The 19,526-nt window shown below is 34.5% G+C and overlaps 4 protein-coding genes across 5 annotated transcripts; 2 read left to right on the top strand and 2 right to left on the bottom strand.

The window, feature by feature from the left end:
• Positions 1-1,136: 1,136 nt before the first annotated feature.
• On the top strand, positions 1,137-5,151 carry LOC140979871 (uncharacterized). Its single transcript, XM_073445485.1, has 7 exons — positions 1,137-1,647; positions 3,114-3,152; positions 3,276-3,346; positions 3,604-3,668; positions 3,870-3,959; positions 4,068-4,160; positions 4,457-5,151. The coding sequence occupies exons 1-7, from the start codon at positions 1,214-1,216 to the stop codon at positions 4,889-4,891; spliced, it is 1,227 nt and encodes a 408-aa protein (XP_073301586.1). The 5' UTR covers positions 1,137-1,213; the 3' UTR covers positions 4,892-5,151.
• Positions 5,152-5,410: 259 nt separating this feature from the next.
• Positions 5,411-6,272, bottom strand: LOC140979872 (lachrymatory-factor synthase). The gene has a single exon (XM_073445486.1). The coding sequence runs from the start codon at positions 6,182-6,184 to the stop codon at positions 5,684-5,686; it is 501 nt and encodes a 166-aa protein (XP_073301587.1). The 5' UTR covers positions 6,185-6,272; the 3' UTR covers positions 5,411-5,683.
• A 1,170-nt stretch (positions 6,273-7,442) lies between these two features.
• Positions 7,443-15,510, top strand: LOC140979869 (tryptophan--tRNA ligase, chloroplastic/mitochondrial). 2 transcript variants are annotated; one of them, XM_073445481.1, is made up of 15 exons: positions 7,443-7,586; positions 7,659-7,808; positions 8,716-8,803; positions 8,931-8,972; positions 9,411-9,500; positions 9,591-9,713; positions 10,208-10,279; positions 10,417-10,529; positions 10,691-10,712; positions 10,812-10,877; positions 11,204-11,260; positions 11,649-11,695; positions 11,838-11,919; positions 12,591-12,680; positions 13,462-15,510. In XM_073445481.1, exons 1-15 carry the CDS (start codon positions 7,519-7,521, stop codon positions 13,600-13,602), a joined length of 1,251 nt encoding a protein of 416 aa, XP_073301582.1. In that variant the 5' UTR covers positions 7,443-7,518; the 3' UTR covers positions 13,603-15,510. The 2 variants fall into 2 exon arrangements, with proteins under 2 accessions (XP_073301582.1, XP_073301584.1); XM_073445483.1 differs by lacking the exons at positions 10,417-10,529; positions 10,691-10,712; positions 10,812-10,877.
• On the bottom strand, positions 15,390-19,084 carry LOC140979870 (cell division control protein 2 homolog A). The gene is made up of 8 exons (XM_073445484.1): positions 18,330-19,084; positions 18,064-18,248; positions 17,697-17,817; positions 17,215-17,388; positions 16,658-16,821; positions 16,116-16,203; positions 15,964-16,017; positions 15,390-15,561 (listed from the first exon to the last, which is right to left on the bottom strand). Exons 1-8 carry the CDS (start codon positions 18,336-18,338, stop codon positions 15,472-15,474), a joined length of 885 nt encoding a protein of 294 aa, XP_073301585.1. The 5' UTR covers positions 18,339-19,084; the 3' UTR covers positions 15,390-15,471.
• Between the last annotated feature and the right edge of the window lie 442 nt (positions 19,085-19,526).

The following is a 19,526-nucleotide window of genomic DNA, read 5'->3' as shown; positions in this document are numbered from 1 at the left end:
AATTTGTGAAGAAAAAAAATACAATTGAGTAGAGAAAATTTTATAAAGTATGTAGTTTAATATATTTTGTGAGTTTGATTTTTTTAATTTTTACGTAAATTTTTACTTTTAACAAATATTACTTTTATTTAATTTTTGTATTCCTTACAGTAATATTCTTAACAATTCCATTTTTTATATAAATAAAACATATCTACAAAGTTTGAAACATATTGCGTGATGAATTTATGAGATAAAAAATTATGTTTGAAATTATTTTTTATGGAATACAATTTAATGTGTATGTTGAATATTCTTTAGGAATAAAAATAAACTTAAAAAATAAAACCTAATTATTGTTATTTCGTGTTTTAGTTCTAAATCATGTCTAAGGGTAATTCCATACATCCCGACATAACATCATAGAGTCTAGCTACGACATCCAGATATTTATTCGATCTTACACTAAAATTATTCTCTTCAAATTATTTTTAGATTAATGAATTTCAAATACATGTATTTCAAATATATCTTTGTTGTTTAAATATGTAAGAACATAAATTTCAAATACACTTCCGATTCATTTTATTTTATTTTGTATTATTAATATATAAATAAGTAAGATAAGAATGTATTGATTTAATATTTGATATATTGTTTGATTGTAAATAATAAAACAATAATCGAAATTTATGTATTTCAAATTCATGTCCTCAAATACACTTTAAGGCTACATATAAATTGATGTATTTAGACTGGCTAGTAGATTTCAAATCAAAACATGTGAAAGCAATATGTTTGAAATGACTATATTGAATTTGAAATTAAAATATAAAAATGTACTTAACTAACTTAATTGATTTCAAATCCTTGTTATCATTGTGAACCAAATTAATACAATAAATTTAAAGTGTGGATTTAAAATTAAATTCAATCAAAGCATTCAATAAAATAGCAACTTAAATATTAATTATATCTTATTATATTATTCAACGTGGAAAATAATATATTGACTAGGACATTGTATAGACGACCCAATCACCGGTGAAACTGGAACGGAAGCAACAAAGGGCTTTCCTGGTCGTCTTTATTTATTTATTATTGTTAATTATATTCTTTCTACATTCTCTCTCTATATCTATACATATAAATATATATAGAGCCGGACGTACGAACACGGCAAATCTTTGTTTCTATTATTAAAACTTCGTTTAACAAAATAAAGCTGTCAAAAATGGAGGCGGCGGTGACGGCGATGCAGGTGGAGGAGCTAACATCCGGTGCCAGCGGCCGTTTGATACCGGTCTTTAGGAACCTCCGTCAGTCAATCCTCTCCTACCAATTCCTTCGGAGATTTCTCCTCTTATTCTATTCTTTCTTTCTTTGGCTTCTGCTCTTCCTTCCGAGGCGGCACCGATTTTCCTCTGCGAGCTCACCACCTTCGTCCCCCAAAACAAAGTCGTCTTCGATTAGGCGTAGAAAATTGATTCGCCGGAGAGATGAGGAGGATACGCTGAGGCGTAGGGCTTTGGCGGAAGCAGTTGAAATGGTCACGGAGGATATTGATGACATGAATAGCCGGTGCCAGTGGACGACGTCTTTGTTCTTTGGCGATCGACAGAATGCTCTGTTTTGCCGATCCTGGTTTCCGGCATCTGGTGATTTAAAGTATGCATATAGTTCTTTCTAATCAATGTTTGCGTTGAAATTAAGAAGTGGTCAGAAGGAATATGTTTAATTGCTTTATCTGTCAATCGTTTGTGCCTGTTTTTATCTCATGTAGCTGATGTTTTAATCAATGTTCTTTCTAATCAATGTTTTTAACGATTCACATGTGATTTCCGGACTGTATAGTTCCTCGTTTTATTGCTCGAATCGCATGATGAGTTCCACTTTTTATAGTTCGTTATAGTGATTGNTTTTTTTTTTTTTTTTTTTTTTTTTTTTTTTTTTTTTTTTTGAAGAGTTAATTGTTGTTTTGAAGTGATTTAAGATGTTATATCTTTTGGTAGACATGCAACGGAAGCTTATATGTATTGTTTGTCGGTTAGTGGGTCGAATTGTAGAGAACTTGTATTGAGAATTACCTGGATATTTCCTTTTGTTTTTCTCCTCACTGACAGTATTTTCTTTAATGACTCTATTAGGATCTTAATTGTTTATGTGATTGCAGTTCTAATTGTAACGTTGCCTATTGCTGCATATATCACCGTCTACAGACTGTCTCAGAAGATGCCAAACGGATTTGGGTTTGGATATTTTAGAATATCCCGTTGCCTTATTTGGTTGAGAGACTAATTGGGAGAAGCCCACGAATTACTTTCTCAATCTAGTTCCCTTTCTGTTTGTTGTATAGTTCTTCAGTTTAGATTCTTTGTTTTGTTGAGGATTTGCTGAGATTGTTAGCTGTTCATATCTCACATTGATTTTTTCAGTCATATTTTTTCATTCTCTACTGAGTAATTCTTATAGTTTGCAGCTAACAGTTTGTGAAATGAGTGTATTTGGATATAGAAACTTGGCTAGAAAAGGCGATGTTTTATAAAAATGGGAAAAAAGCTGAAAGGCATAAATCAATAGATACTTCCACAACCAACTCTTGTTGAGTGATAGTTGTCCCACGTTGGTTGGATAAAATCCGTGAGAGTTACATATATGAACTTGGACAATCTTTCTCTCGTTGAGCTAGCTTTTGGAGTTGCGTTAGATCTAAGTATCAGTCTTAATATGATATCAGAGTCCAAATTTATGATCATGTGTTGGGCTACCCATAGTTGGTTACCCGTTGTAAACTTCATGCTGCGGATGTTCGTTACTGGGCATTCAAGTCCCAATATTAATACTCAGTAACTCACTTTTTAAAATCACGTATGTTTTGTATACGAATTGGCCCTCAATTTATGTTATTATAATAGTCAATTTTCCAATAATTTTTTTTTGAAAGTCTAGCGCATATTTCATTGTGTCCTAGCTAGGGTGAATTTTATGGGACATCGCGAGGCAATTGAGAATGTAGCACAATAGCAATGCCTAGGTTTACCACAATTCTTGGGCGGTGCACTTTCTTTAGTTTTGACTTCTCATCTTTTATCCCAAAATAAAGTCTTCTAATGGAAGAAAATTTCTTATTTCAGGGGAATTTTAATCATCATACATGGCCTAAATGAACACAGGTGTGGCAATGACTTTAATTTTGTTCTCTTTTCACTTGCTAATTTCATTTGTCTATTCTAAAGCATACTGCTTATTTCATCTAATTATATGGTAACATTTTCTATTCTAATGTTCTCTTATAGCGGGCGCTATGCCTATTTTGCTAAACAATTAGTCTCCTGCAATTTTGGAGTCTACGCAATGGATTGGATGGGTAGGTGCTTGTGTGTTTTATGTTATCTTCATTTGAAAATTAAGCATGCGGAGGCCACAAAATCAGAAAGCTTTTAATAGGTGACCTATATAAAAAAATGAAAAGGATTTAGTAATCGTAGCGTAAAGTTTACCACTGCTGAGGAAATAGCTTGCCACTGACTAAGTGCGTAATGTTTGTGTAGTTGATGATATTTATCTTTTTCCTTAAATAATTTGATGGTTACTTTACTGGTGACTCATATTTTGCTCGCATAGGTCATGGAGGAAGTGATGGTTTGCATGGATATGTGCCTTCTCTTGATCATGTTGTTGCAGACACCGTAAGCACAGTTGGACTTTAGTTTCATACTCATATTAATCTTGAGCTGTTATTTCCTTTCTTCACTGCTGTATGTGAATGAGGTCATCTATCAGGGCTTCGAGATCTCTTGCATTTGCATTGGTGTAAACATCCTACTGTTTAATTATTCTATGCAACGCATCGCGAGGGTTGAAACACGACTTTTTTCTGATGTTTAAAGGGTGCATTTCTGGAAAAAATCAAATTAGAGAACCCAGGGGTACGATGCTTCTTGTTTGGGCATTCTACAGGAGGGGCTGTTGTTTTGAAGGTATTGCTTTTCCAAGACCATACCATTCTGAAGTCTTTTTAGGGTTATATACTCTTTCTGTCTATTCAATAAGTTCTTATTGTTTTGGAATTTGTCTGATTTGATCAGGCAGGTTCTGATCCCCACATAGAAGAAATGCTGGAGGGGATCATATTGACTTCACCAGCTTTGCGCGTCAAGCCAGCTCATCCTATTGTTGGTGTGAGTTTTTAGTTCTTTGTATCATTCAAATCCTTGGAAGGATTTTTCTCTTATCAACACTTCCATGAGATTCACACTTTCACGTTCTGAATTCTTTCTCTCTTCGAAACTGTATGCTTTTTTCTGACGCTAGTTTAACCACTGAAATATAAACCAATATTGGGGTTTCCCGATTCCAGTTGTCTGTCTTTACAAAATTTCTAGTTTCTAATTTTCTTGATAATATTTGATATTATGATCTACATACATGTAATCTTTCGCTGTCACACTTGAATTTCCTATTTCTTTATATGCAGGCTGTGGCACCTATATTTTCATTGGTGGCTCCAAGGTTCCAGTTCAAAGGTGCCAACAAAAGGGGAATTCCAGTATCTAGGGATCCTGCAGCCATCTTAGCCAAGTATTCGGATCCTTTGGTCTACACTGGTCCTATTAGAGTTCGAACAGGCCATGAAATTCTGCGCATCTCTTCATATTTGATGCGCAATTTTCACTCTATCACTGTCCCATTCTTTGTTCTTCATGGAACTGCTGACAGAGTCACTGATCCTCTGGCCTCTCAAGATTTGTACAATGAGGCACCATCAAAGTTCAAAAATATTAAACTCTATGAAGGTTTTTTGCACGATCTTCTCTTTGAACCAGAGCGTGAAGAGATCGCTCAGGATATCATTGATTGGATGGAGAAACGATTGAGAGATATCGGTCACGATACTTCCGATGGTTGTTAAAGGAGTTGTTGCCTTCATGATCATATTGATGTTTCAACTGTGCAGGGTGGAAGATAGAGACGGTTTGGGGTTTAATTTTTAGTCAGCAGTTGGCTACTTGAAACTTGAATGTCGCCTTAGCTTATAGGGGTGTGAATATATGTTAACCCCAATCATCATATTTTGTTTGTCACAATGCCAAGTTATTCTTGTTTATGAAACAATATATTATTATAAGGCTTTTTAAGAATTGGGAGAAATGTTATATATTTGTCAGCTCATTGGTTGGTTACTTGGTTATATTGTTGGAGGATACATTTGGATTTGTTATTCGAAGACAAAAACAAACACGAGCAAGTTAGAAATATTTGGGAACAAAGTATCAACGATGGCTGCCTGATGCCTGGGAATAATGTATAGTTTTCTTTTGTAATAAAATTGATCAAAATGAAAATTATAAGGTACTACTGTTTTATGTTTGTGTGTTAGAACGGATTGAACAAAAAAAACTTGGGTGTAGAAAAAAATTATCAAAGTTGATAGAAATTTGTCGTAGTGCAACTATGAAATCTTGCGACATACACAGTGTATGTAGCAGTGTGTGAGTGAGAAAACTTTAAAAGTACACGACTGCGCTAAAGACGAAAACTTTAAAACGATAATTAATCAATCCAACGGTCCTTTCTCATACAATCAGACACTGACTTATTCTGCAAAAGTATTTCGATTTCTTATTAACCAACAGAAAGAAGAAGAAGAATCTTTCAGCGTTCTCTCTTCATCTTCATACGCAATTATGTCCGGAAGAGCTAATTACTCAGTAACGGCAGCCTCCATCTTCTTAGTCATGAGCTGCAACCCCACTTCGTATCTGCCCACCAAATCTTCAAATTTCCATCCCACCACCGGATCAACGCGGAAACACCATTCAACGACACATCCTCTGCCGCTACCCCCTGCCGGAACAACCTTGATACTCGAGACGTAGGACTTGAACCCAATATTGCAATCCACAATCTCGTAACTAAACGTCATTTGGGCATGGTCAATGGCGATTAGTCTCTCCGTAGACCAACGCAAAACGGACTCCTCTTCGTTGATTTTCTCTGTTTTGAGACCGAATCCAGCGCAGTAACGCACGCAGCCCGGCTCTCCGTTGGTCCCGTGGATGCCGTGACATATGGCGAGGCCCGGGAACCATTGATGAAGCCCGAAGAAATCCTGGAAAAGAGGCCATATTTGGTGAGCCGTAGCCTTTTCCAGCTTCGTTGAAACCCTCGCTTCCCATGTTTGTGATGAAATGTTTTGCTCCATTTTCAGGGTGGACTGTGAAGGTGAAGTGTATAAAATATAGGTGTCACTTTGTAAGCACAACAATGCAAAAACCCAATCCCAATTATACACTTGTAATTCTTCTTTCTTATATATTCGACAACATGGACTAATGGTCGCTGACCTTTGTCACATCAATTAAATTTCGACTTAATCATGCAAATCATGATATCGATTATATTAAGTTTTTATCAGATGATCTCATTAACTTTTATATGTGAGACGAGTCAATCTTACTGATATTTACAATAAAAAATAATACTCTTAGCTTAAAAAGTAAATTTTTTTCATGAATGACGCAAATAAGATACCCGTCTCACAAAATACGACCCGTTAGACTGTCTCACACAAGTTTTTGTCTACCAACTAATTATTATAATTTTTTTGGGAATAAAGTATTTTATTTTTCAAAATATATATTTTTTTAAAAATGAATGTTGAATACATTTTTTTTTTTTTTTGGGGTTTCTCTTAGACCTTTCTTTTATAATATGTTAATCAATTAGGGACTTATAAAGTCGTACCAGTTGAATGCGGCACGTTAAATACTCCATTTGATAAAGGATTTGGACATTATTATGAGGGTATCCCGTAAGGAATGGATGATCACCATTGACATCTGACATTGACACAAGTAATATGTTTATTGGAATTGAACAACAATTTAAATTAAATTAAAACTTGAAAAAGAGTGAAACACCGAACACGCGTGCACAAATCTTCAAACGTGAGGACAAAGGGCGGCTAATAGGCAATTACCATTCGGATGGACCTTATCAAATTGAATTGGAATTCTTCCCTATTTTTTTGTTTTTGAGCAATATTGTCCCTTTTGTCAAATAAAATAAAAATCATGTTCTCTTGTACTCATGACTTGTGATATGGAGTCAAGATCACAATTGTAATAATCTCTTCACTTAACTCAAGAAAAAAAAAAGCAAATCTTCGTCCATGGTTTATAGTTATTTTGGCACAAGGAACGTAAATCTGAGACGAAATCTTAGGATCGAAACTAAATTCTAATAAATCACGACACATACTCAAAATAAATAAATAGAATCCTCTTGGTAAATAAGAAGGTTCATACTAAGAGGATATGAAGAGTGCAAATCGTCAATGCGTTTTTGTCAATAATGATTTCTCTTCTCCTCATTGATGACAAAGCCCCATAGAATGGGCCGAGTTGTTAGAAAACCCACACACCACTATTGGGCCGACAGTTTGGGAAATATGTGCTTTCCGGGTTCCATGCATGACTATGCACATCCATTTTAAAAGCCCTGTTCCGAGAAGGGATAACGCAGCGGGCGACAGAAATGGGGCGCTCTTTGCTCTCTCACTTCTCAATCCTCTCCAACATTTCTCCACGCTCCATCTCTTCGATGTACGTTTTCGTTTTTCAGATTCAGCTTTGCAATTTTACAGTATTGTGATTCGTTTTCATTGTTTTTTGAAGCTTGCCGAATCGTGTTCATCTTTATAATTGCTCGAGTAGAACGAGTGTGCTACTTCAACGGAGAATTCAAATTGGCGGGAGCTTTCGATGCCTTTGCAGCGTCGCAGTTTCCAAACCTTCGACTTCTGAGAATTCCTCCAGCTCCGTGAAGTAAATAGTTCATTGATTTATTTCCATTGTGTTTCTGATTATTTTCGTTTACTGTTGGCTCTCTGTATCGGTTTGTGAGAGTTCGTGACTGCTTATGGTTGATACCATTGTATTTGAAGGGTTTGAATTGAGCGTAGAATGAACTGCTTTCAAATTTGAATTGAATATTCATATGTTTCAATTTTACGAGCCTACTACGCCTATGGATCTTAATGCATTAGTAGTTTTTTTTTCGGAATTTATTCTCTTCGTATGATATCTATTGCTTGATTTTGTTGAGGATTTTGGAGATAAAAATTTCTATGAGTTATTTGCTTGTGGAATTCTACAATGTTAGCATAGATTAGAGTAGTTGCAGTGATTAATTCGTGAAACTTAACGGAAGAGATGATACTTGTGCGAATCATCTTATTATCATGTTATAACATGTAAGGCACTTTTATTAGATTTTTTCTAGCCTTTATAGATTACCGTTTTCATTTTTTTAATTAATTCGAAAGTTGTAGAGCTCAAGGGATGTCTGTTTATATTGTGATGCTTGACCAGCAGAAAATAAAGTTGACACAACCATGTTATCCCCTGTCATTTTAGAGAGGTTTCCATTGACCTCATGTTAACTTCGCGTATGTTTCCTTGAGGAGGATAATTGAATTTCCCGATGCAATGTTGGTTATCCTGATAATAAATTTTATTGATGCATGTATTGACACCATATGTGTAATATAGTCTATCATCATCATCTTTATCAGCCAGAGTGTGACACATTGCTTAATTTCTAGAACAGGAAGGAACTCTCTGATATATTATTGGTTCACTCTCTAATTGGAAATTTCAATTTCTTCATCTTCTTGACATTATTGATGAACACATTTACTTAATGAAGCACATTTGTTGGCTTCTTGTATAGGAAGAGAATAGTCTCTGGCGTCCAGCCCACGGGATCCATACATCTTGGCAATTATCTTGGGGCCATAAAGAATTGGATTGAATTGCAGGTTTGTTAACAAAATATTTTATGAGTAAAAAAGTTCAAAATAAATTGTATTTGATTGTCAGACTGTGAATGAACATATATTTTTTTCAAGCCTTTCTTTCACCTTTATATTCCATTCCTCCTTGCAGAATACCTATGAGACACTCTTTTTCATTGTGGACCTTCATGCGGTATTTCTTGATACTTGACATTTACTTACTGCTGCATTGTGTTCTCTTTTATTTTTTCAATGTAAAGTATTTATGCTAACTAAATGTTTTGAGTCACTTCTTGTTACTGTTTGCTGAACTCGCAAGAGTGCATTTAGCCAGTTCTGTACAATAATTGCTGGATTCCTTCCTGATACCTATTTGTTCTGATGTCACATCTGTCTTTCTATGTTCAACTTCCCCATCTTACCTGAAATATTTCTCTTTGTAGGATATTTTATGTTAATTTATATGACGAGTTCAATGTGATGAAGTACAGTTACTAGAATATTTAGTTTAGTGATGCATTTTACAGTCGATTGACTATTCTCCAAGTTTGAGGCTGTTCAATAAGCTTCGTTTGGGCTCAATATATTACAATGTTACCAATATAGATTGCTCTGATTCTGTTCATTTCAGATAACGTTGCCATACGATGCATCACAGTTATCAAAAGCGACAAGAGATACCGCCGCTATTTATTTGGCATGTGGTGTTGATTTATCTAGGGTCTGCCCTTCTCTTGCGCTAGTTTAAGATTAATTTTTTGCTGGTCTGTTGCATCATGATTTATATGCTGTGTCTAATTTCCGACTACAGGGTTCAATCTTTGTTCAGTCTCATGTTCGTGCTCATGTAGAATTGATGTGGTTATTGAGTTCTGCCAGCCCAATAGGTTGGCTCAACCGGATGATACAATTTAAAGAGAAATCACGAAAGACTGTGAGTTTATGCTTCCAGCTCATTTATTCCTCTAATCTTTGACTTGTTTTCATATATGTAACCTTAGAGTTCTCTCAAGTATTATTGATTTTTTCCCTAATAAATACTGGATCAAATCCGATGTAGGAGGTTGTGTGCAGTTTATACAACCGAATCTTATATTTTTTTTACGATTTTCCATTTTTCTGATAATTTTAGAGGCTAGTATTCTAATCAGATGCCTTAAACGAATAAATTTGGTGTAAACAAATTGTTTCTTCACTAGAAACAATATGGTTTAATAAGAGTAGGCAATTCCTGAATCTGATTGTACACCATAATTTTTGAATTCATAAATTGGACAATGGAATCTCATACCTTCAATTGATTTTATTTAGAGAAATGTTTACATCCATAGCAGTCTTTTATGTTGCAATCTAGTGATGTATATCAATCCTTTTTCAACTAGAAGACTCGCATCAATACTATTATTGTTTTTATATTTTTGCATGCAGGGGGATGACAATGTTGGAGTTGCACTTCTAACCTATCCTGTTCTGATGGCATCTGATATTCTTTTGTATCAGGTAATTTTGTCATTGCCTTCTGCTCTTCCAGTTATGGAACTAGTAACTAGAAGATGCGCACCTCCACTCTATGGTAAAATCATGTCTTTAATACCTGAATTATTCATTATGCTTGTAATTGTAGTATTCTTGTGCAGTCTGATTTTGTTCCTGTTGGTGAAGATCAGAAGCAACACCTAGAATTGACTCGAGAATTAGCTGAGCGTTTTAATTACTTGTATGGAGGAAGAAAATGGAAGCAGTTGGGAGGGTAATGTACTTCGTTTTTCATTCTTAAGAAGCAGTAGCAATCTTGATTCATATCCAAAATGTTAACTTTCTGCCCAATTTGTTTTTCCTGTTATTCTATTTGTTTTTCACTTGGTCGTTAGGAAATCTAAATGATTTGTTTAATCCACTTTTCGACCAAAGACGAGGTGGTGCTATTTTTAAGGTGGGTACCAATTGTCTCTTCATTTGATGTTATTCAATTGTGGACACGTGACAAGATGGAGTTCGGATAACATTTGCTTTGATGGTGTTGTGCATATAGGTTCCTGAACCCCTTATTCCACCCACTGGAGCTCGTGTGATGTCCCTCACTGATGGTCTTTCCAAGGTTCTCAACTTCTATTAGTTATGTACTTCAGTAAGTTAGGGGGTTATCTTTGCCATTAGGGTGTTAAAATAGTAAAGGATGGCCAGATTGATTACTGATAACCCATGGTTGGATGACCTTATCGCCAAAACTGACATGGTTTCTCTAATTTTTCAAACTAAGAATAGCAAATTTCTGGAAATGGACAGCTGTTTCTCTCTTTTACTAGTGAAATCTTCTTTACTTTTTGTTGCATCTCAAATCTCTTACCGACTTTTAAAGATTTTTCTCACCTTTTCGATGAATACTCCTCTACCTCAACTATAACTCGATCTTTTTGTATTTAGATGTCAAAATCTGCACCATCTGATCAATCTCGAATCAATTTACTGGATTCAAAAGATGTGAGTAAGATCAATTCCGCCTGTATCTACTCTCTTTGAATGTCTTGGTGCTTATGATGCATTTTTTTGTCTAGTAATTAATTAGTTAGATTGGTGGTGTAACAGTTTCTGTTTGAGGCTGTCATTTATATTGATATTATGTACTCTCTTTAAAGGGAGAAAAAGTAAGAGATGCAACTAACCAGTGATATGATCATATTATCACTGTTTATTTTGGTGAATTGTTCTTATATGAAAGTTTAGTTGAGAGTTAGAAAGCAACGAGTCAACCATTCTTTGTTTGCATCATTTCATGCTTATTTGTGTAAGAGGTCGTTTATGGTACAAGTTCCAGCTATCATCTGTAAATCTTCTCTATCTTATGTAACTTCGTTTACTGGTTTTGTAGGTAATAGCCAACAAAATAAAACGTTGCAAGACTGATTCATTTCCGGGGTTGTATTTCTATTTAATTGTTATGATACTGCTTGTTTTAGTTGCTTCCGAGCCAAATATTTTTCTATTTTTATAATTTTTTGAGTGACCAAGATAAATCCTTGAGCTGTAACCCTCTGATTGTTGATTTGGAATCATGCAGCTTGGAATTTGATAATCCTGAAAGACCTGAATGTAACAACCTTCTTTCAGTATATCAGCTTATTACCTACAAGACAAAACAGGTACCTAATCTTCAAACTGAAAATCTTGCTGGTGGTTGTACCTATAAATCTCATTTGCTCACCTCTCATTCTCGAACTCTTTGAAGCCTTACTATCTCGCCTATATGTTGTTATTGTATCAATTTAAAATTGATAGGCTATTATATTTTAAATTTATTGATGGAATGGTATGCGCAAGACTTACTCCAGCATTCTTTATGTTCTAAACTCACATACAATGCAGATAGTAATGTGAATGAAGATTTGGAGCTTAATTTAAGCGCAGCAAACTATTGTGCATGGATTAAGTTCCTATCTTGCTATATAGACATAATCAAAATGTGTTGCTTATCTTGGCATTGCTGTCAGGAATATTTTTCCGTGTTCCCCTGCCTTCTATATGCGTCATGCATTTTTCAAGTTCAATCAGAACACTCCTTTCTATCATTATGTGTGTGTTTTTATGGAGAAACTCTTCTAGAGGAAGCACTTTATGCAAAATCTCTCTTAAAAAACTTGGTATTTTCCCATTTGGATAGAGCTGCTCTTTAAAAAGTGCTTGAGAAGCCCGTATCCAGAAGTAAAAAAAAAAAGTAGTATTTGGGTGTTTCTCTAAATTAGTCTTTTTGTAGCCAAATTGGCAAATACTAAATAGTTTTCTGACATTGAATTTTGAGGATTTAACGATGCAGGAAGTTGAAGAAGAATGCAAGAATATGAATTGGGGAGTTTTTAAAACCCTTCTTACTGACGCATTAATTGAGCATCTTCATCCCATCCAGGTTACTTCCGCATCTTAATGTCTTTCGAGTACCACGAATAGTTGAATACATGCTATAAAAGAACTGCTAGATTTGGATTTTTTTTTCCAAAACCACTTCTTATGTGTTCTCTCACATACTAGTGATGCCATTTTTCCTACTTGTGTTGGTTCTGGTATTCCAATTTCTAAGAAGTAAACTCTTATAGTCGAATTTATAATATATAAAATATTAAATTCAAAAATTTAATATCACGAACATTGAGTTCCAAGAATGAAATAAATCAGAGAGATTCTTTAGCATTAAAATAAATCAGGAGTGAGTCTCATGTGAGACCGTCTCACGGATTTTAATCTGTGAGACGGGTCAACCCTACCCATATTCACAATAAAAAGTAATACTCTTAGCATAAAAAGTAATACTTTTTCATGGATGACCCAAATAAGAGACCCGTCTCACAAATACGACCCGTGAGACCGTCTCGTCTCACACAAGTTTTTGCCATAAATCAGAGAAAGTTCTAAATATTTTGTTTGTAGATTTGAAATTTGCGGCAAACAGTTATCTCATATCAAGGCTCGACCAAAATGAATGTGTTGTTAATTCTGTTAAAATTTCTGTAATTATTGTTCTTGCTCCCCAAAATAAAATAACCACACTTTACCAACCGTTCAAGTTAACCTTTTGTCTCTTTGCCCTCTTTTCGTCAATTTTCTCCTGATGAAAATACCTAGTTTACGTGGATCTTCAGAGCAAAAGTAGTTTACTTTGATTGTAAGTTTGAAAGTCATGTTATGTGCAGGTTCATTATGCAGAAATTATGTCTGATGCCACTTACTTGGATGGCATTCTAGCTGAGGGTGCTAGCAAAGCTGAGACCATAGCAGAAGTTACCATCAATAACATCTACCAGGCAATGGGATTTTTGCGGAGACAAGCATGATCACAGTTGTGGCGATGTGGCTGAATAGGTCAGTGTCCTTCCACAGACCTATACTATATTATTTATTGAGTCGCCAATTTTTTTTTTTTATTTTTTGACAAGTGAGTCACCAATTTTTTTCAACACACATCATGGCAACGAAACAAACCATATATTTATTACCCCCTTCGCCAATTCTGCAAAATTTACGATTTAACAGTTAGGTTCTAATCTTGTCTTGGAGATGAATACTTAATGAATCATTTCATTTGTATCTCTCTAACTAGGTCGTTGTGGAGGCCAATCTCTTAGCAACGAAAAGCATGAAACTGGATCGAGTCATAAAATATTTTTTAATGTTGGGCACGCGTTTAAAAAGACAAAATGCAACATTTCTTTTAACAATTTATGGCAAAAACATAATGTTTTGAGATATTTATTTTTTAATATTAAATATTATTTAGATTAATTTTTTTTAAAATAATATATTAGTTTATGTCATATAAAATATTCTTGTATTATTTAATACAAACGCATGTGTCTCAAGGATGGGTTTAATTTCTGTGATAGAGGAAACAAATGAGTAAATAGCCTAAATTTACATTTGTTAACAAATTTCAATGTTTTGTAATCATATTAGATAAATTTTAGCTGTCAAATTTTGCTAAGAAAAAACTGGTGAACTCGAATACGTGTATAACAAAACATACAGATATTGATACTACTATAATATATTACTACCAAGTAAAAAATTGTTATGGTGCTAATTTGGTGATTGATATATCTTCTCAAATTCTACTTTCACACACTACTATTATTTTATATTTTATTAGAAAAAAGTATCAAAGTAAAACCTCAAACACGAAATCAACTAGAAAGTTCTTTCAAATAAAAAAAAGTATCATCCAATTTGATTTCTCAGATGATTGAATTGGTTTAGTCTACAATCACTTGATGTTCGATCATATAGATCTCATTTATTTTAGTAAAACTTGACATCAAGTGACAGTTCAAAGTTTAAAATTTCATCACATAGGAGTGTTGAGAAAAACACGTCAGATATATCGTAGAAAAATTCATAAAGCGACGTTATAAATAGGTAAGTAATTGTTTAATCCCCAATATAAAATAGAAACTTTTGACATTTAGCAAAGGGATAACCATGTTGCTATAGAGTCAATCTTGAAATCGTCGAAAATTTTCTAATGCCAAATATGATCCTCCAAGATTCGTAAGTTTGGTTTCTTCCTATTACTTAGATGTCCCACATTGATTGAATTAAGTTCTTGAAAATTATAAATATACGAACTATCTTAACAATTAGCTATATCACTCTATCAAAATAACTAATTTTATTCTCACTAGAAGTAACGACACTGCATGATCATTACTATTTCTAAAGGAACTTAGACGCCGGATTTTCAATGAAACCAAGTTTATACTAACTTTTGCAATTATTTTACTATGTTAAAGTAAGATGATGGGAATGAAGTAGAACAAAGCCAAAACACAGCGCCAAGGGGAACAAATTACACCGCGTTTAAACAAATAAAATGCACACCATTTAAATTAATCGAGAAAGAGCAAAACTAATAAGTCTTACATCAGAATAACCGCACAGTGAAATGGCCAAACGAGAAAAAATTAAAAAAGGAAAATAGACACAAGCACGCGATAAAAGGGGGCTGGGATTGTGAGCGAGTAAAATCATTAGCAATTGAGAAATTGCAGTGTTTTTGTGCTGCCAAAACAACTTCGATGATAATTCATACCCAAGCAATCAAAAAAGGGAGGTAAATTTTTCCGCATTTATCAGATTTCTATGACAGTATAAAACCCCTTCAGATGCCACATACCAATATACATTTGCATTGGGACAAGGAGATCCAATTAAGGGACGAATCCAATATCCTTGAAGTACTCGTGCTCGAGAGCACTTCTGGCTGTAGTCCGTTTGCTGGGATCCAAGCAGAGCATTTTCTATGAAAGTGAGAATATCAGTAATATAATCAACAGATTCATTTCTTTCGTAAAAACATGAAAAGATTATCGCTCTGGTGGTAAATGGCATCCATGCTGGAGTTCAAATCACAAATATATGTGTTTTGCGTGTGTGTGTGTGTGTGTAACAAATGCAGAATCATTATCTTTCCACACGACTCACTAAGAAAACAACGGAGACGTCTTCCATCTAACTACAAGGGTATTTTGTAAATTTTTCTACATTTAGATGAGGTACATAAAAGTTTCTCCTAAAGCAAAACAGAGCAACTTCGATGAACACACGTGCTAAAGTTCTGTTTAGCATGTGGGTTAAATAAGAACTAGACTATTCCTTTTTCATATTTCTTTATCATATCCTCGTCTGCAGAAAAAACTTACCCCAAGGAGGTTGAGGCCAGCAGCATCAAGATTTGGAACCACAGTAGACAGATCCTGCAAATAGAGCTAACGATTAACACCAGTCCTAAATGTTTCAAACAAGAAAGTAATAAGCACAAATATAATGTAAAAAAGTAAAAAAAAGTAATCACCTTCGATGGCCATTTTGGAAATGCTGACTTAAAATCAGGAAGAGAAGTCACTCCTGGCCATGTATCTTCGTTTGGGGTACCCATGACTCTGTGTTACAGACAACAAAACATAAATTAGATCATTAATGATACAGGACATGCTTTAGTAAATAAAAAAATATTTTGCAATTGTTTTTAATTGATCTCATACAAATAGTTGCTGGCCCATTAACAACTCAAACACAAATAATCCTATGCGTTTGGGGAAAAGATCACAAATGCACAATTACATTGCAAGGCATATACATACATCAAATTTGTTAGCAGTGTATGCATCTCGTCCCCATTAAGTCAATGGCAAAGGAAAAGTACGCCCATTTGAACTTTGATGTGTAAGCAAGAAATCATTTACGAAGCAATTAACAGTTTATACACATTGAGTAGCAAAAGCATCATTAGGTTCATTTGTTATCATGATAATGAACTATCAATGGGGCTTCAAGCCATCTCAAAAGAAAGAGATGAGCTCAAGAAAGAAGACAATTTTAGGTCAGATATATTACCTAAAAATTTTAAAGAGTTCATCAATCTCAGAGTCCCCAGGAAACAATGGTTGCTGATTTACCATTTCAGCAAATATACAACCAACTGACCACACATCCACTGGAGTAGAATAGTGGCGCGATCCAAGTAGTATTTCTGGAGCCCTGTACCATAGTGTCACAACCTACAAAAACAATGGTAATTGAGGCAAACAAAACAATGCATAGATCAGGATACAAGTTCCTTTCATAGCTGGGTTTAAGATGACAATACTGATTGTAAACTAGAGGTAATATCTAAACCTCTTTGCTTGAGGTCTACAACTAAAGAGACTGCAGCCTTGGACGAACTTGAATTTTGGCCACAAAAAATTACTATCAGGGAAATATCATACTAGTGTAAAGCATATGCTATATTATTGTTATTTGTCCATAATAAAATCGGTTAGTGTTCACGTAAATAACAGCTAGACTACTGGAGGGACAAAAATTCCAAGGGCCATGTGCAATAGCTTCGAAGATGAAAATATTATTGAGTTAGAAACCATCTACCACATGCGAAGTTTGAAACCATTTACCTCATGCGTAAATGTCCTGACAGGTATACCAAATGCTCTAGCCAATCCAAAATCTGCAAGCTTTAATGCATTGGTCCGGCGATCTATCAGCAAGTTCTGAGGCTTCAAGTCTCGGTGAAGGACACGGTGAGAATGGCAATAGGCGATACCACGAAGTATTTGATACAGAAACATCTACAAAAGTGAGCATTGATTCAATGATAATATTGATCTGCAAACAAAAGACGCAGATTTCTTTTTCTTTGAGAAGACACCCAACCCCTGGACCACACTGCTTATACTCAAACAAATAAAAACAATTCACATAAGTAGTGAACAAAAAGAATGAAGCATATCATTCATTTAAATACAATAAGATGTTTTTTTCCCTATATGATGAATTCAAAAGGTATGAATCTTTCAATCTAAACTCTCCTCAGGCGTCAAACTCATCCTCAAAGCATCACACTCTCAAACCAGCACTGGCAGTAGAGGTTACTCACTTTGACCAGACGAGGATCCTTTGAGAATTCTGGGCAAGAATCCATGTGTTTCTTCAAATCCAAATCCAAATATTCAAAAACCAGATACAAGCGTTTTTCACTGTGCACCACATCCTGCAACCTACAACCAAATAGTGTATTAATGTATTGGTGATTCAGTGCATGGCATGGATAACAAAAACGTACAGAAAGAGCCATTTCAATTAAGACATCCCCCAAAAAATATTAATCTGATTTGAAATTGTCTTATGTGTCGCATTAGATGCAATGCCGATGTCAACTGGAAATGGCATATGCGTGTAAGTTGAACAGCCCGCATTCACATTCAATTTAGTAAGCAGCCATGTTGGTTGTAATCACTACATACCTCACAATATTCCCATGCTGCATCTCTTTCAAGAGAGAAATCTCTCGGATAGCTGTGCTTGGCACTCCCTCATCTTCCTGCTCCAAACGGATTTTCTTCAGAGCTATTGTTTCATTTGTTACGCGATCACGAGCCTTGTACACCACTCCATAAGTACCCTCGCCAATTTTCTCAACTTTTTCATACTGCAGCCAATTTTCAGGAATATCACAATCCATTAAGCGCAATAACTAATGAGAACATACACAAAAGCTGGGTAAATTTACCTGATCCATCTAGTCGAAAGTGATTGAATTCGCCGATCAGTTGTAGAAACGATTTTTAAGAGAAGAAAAAAGTAACATAAGGACACAATGCAAAAGCAACACAAATACAGCTATCCTGGTATTTAATTTAAACAGGATCCATAAACAACCACAAATTGGATATACGTCTCTCTGTATCTTCGAAGTTTTCAATTAAGCGCATGGAACAAACCAATGCGTACGAATAAACATCTCAATAATACGAAAAAGGTTATAGTCAATGTAATAAACAGCCTCTTCCTATGCTTCATATTACTCCATTAAATCCATAAAATTGTAGCGATTCACGTTAGAAAGCCACAGCAACAGAAGTTAAAATCCATAGCAAAATCTCTGCCGTAATTATCCCAAAATAACACTCAACGAAGCCTACAACGCAGAAAGATCCACAACATTTTCTTCACCATAAAAATTAAACATGAAAAACAATACGCAAAATGACGAATTCAGTTAAAGCTCTAAACCAATTGCAGTTCTATCAATCAAATCTTCCAATCACATTAGCACAGAATAAGAAAAACAAAACCTATCAATTTACATAAAATCAACAATCAAACGTACATTCTAGCATCAGAAATCGAAGGGTGGGGAACTAGATTGATAAAGAAACCGTTAAAATGAGTTGATCAATGTAAATAATGCAAAAGAAATAGTTGAGAGACGATTGCTTTTGACATACCAGAGATCGATGAATGGGGAGAGAGTAAGAGTGAGTAAAAGGCAGAGAGTGTGGCTGTGTTTTCTGCAATAGGGTTGGGTTTTTTTTAATTTATTTATATTTCTTTATTTTTAAATTCTATGATTGGGTGAAAATATTGGCGCTTTGACCAAGAATGGATATGGCAAGTCAAGTCACTTTCTCTACTTTATTTTTTTTTTAATAATGCTAAATATATCACCAATATATTGTTATTGCGATCTTTACCACCATAATATCGCGAGATTTTACTGTTATATCGTGAAATTTTGTATTTCATATATAATGAAATTTTGACAAATTGAATTTTTACATTGAATTTGTTGTATTGTACAATTTGATGTACAAATATAGATGTACATGTAGCATCACTCTTATTTTTTACCATTTTATAATATATATGTATTTATTAATTTATTTTTTTTAAAAAAATAACAATCCAAAGAAATATTATTCACACT

The sequence above is a fragment of the Primulina huaijiensis genome, chromosome 6 (assembly GCF_012295235.1).
Source record: "Primulina huaijiensis isolate GDHJ02 chromosome 6, ASM1229523v2, whole genome shotgun sequence".
NCBI classification, from domain to species: Eukaryota; Viridiplantae; Streptophyta; class Magnoliopsida; order Lamiales; family Gesneriaceae; genus Primulina; species Primulina huaijiensis.
The sequence above is the reverse complement of the archived record's forward strand: the minus strand, read 5'-3'. Positions and strand labels throughout refer to the sequence as shown.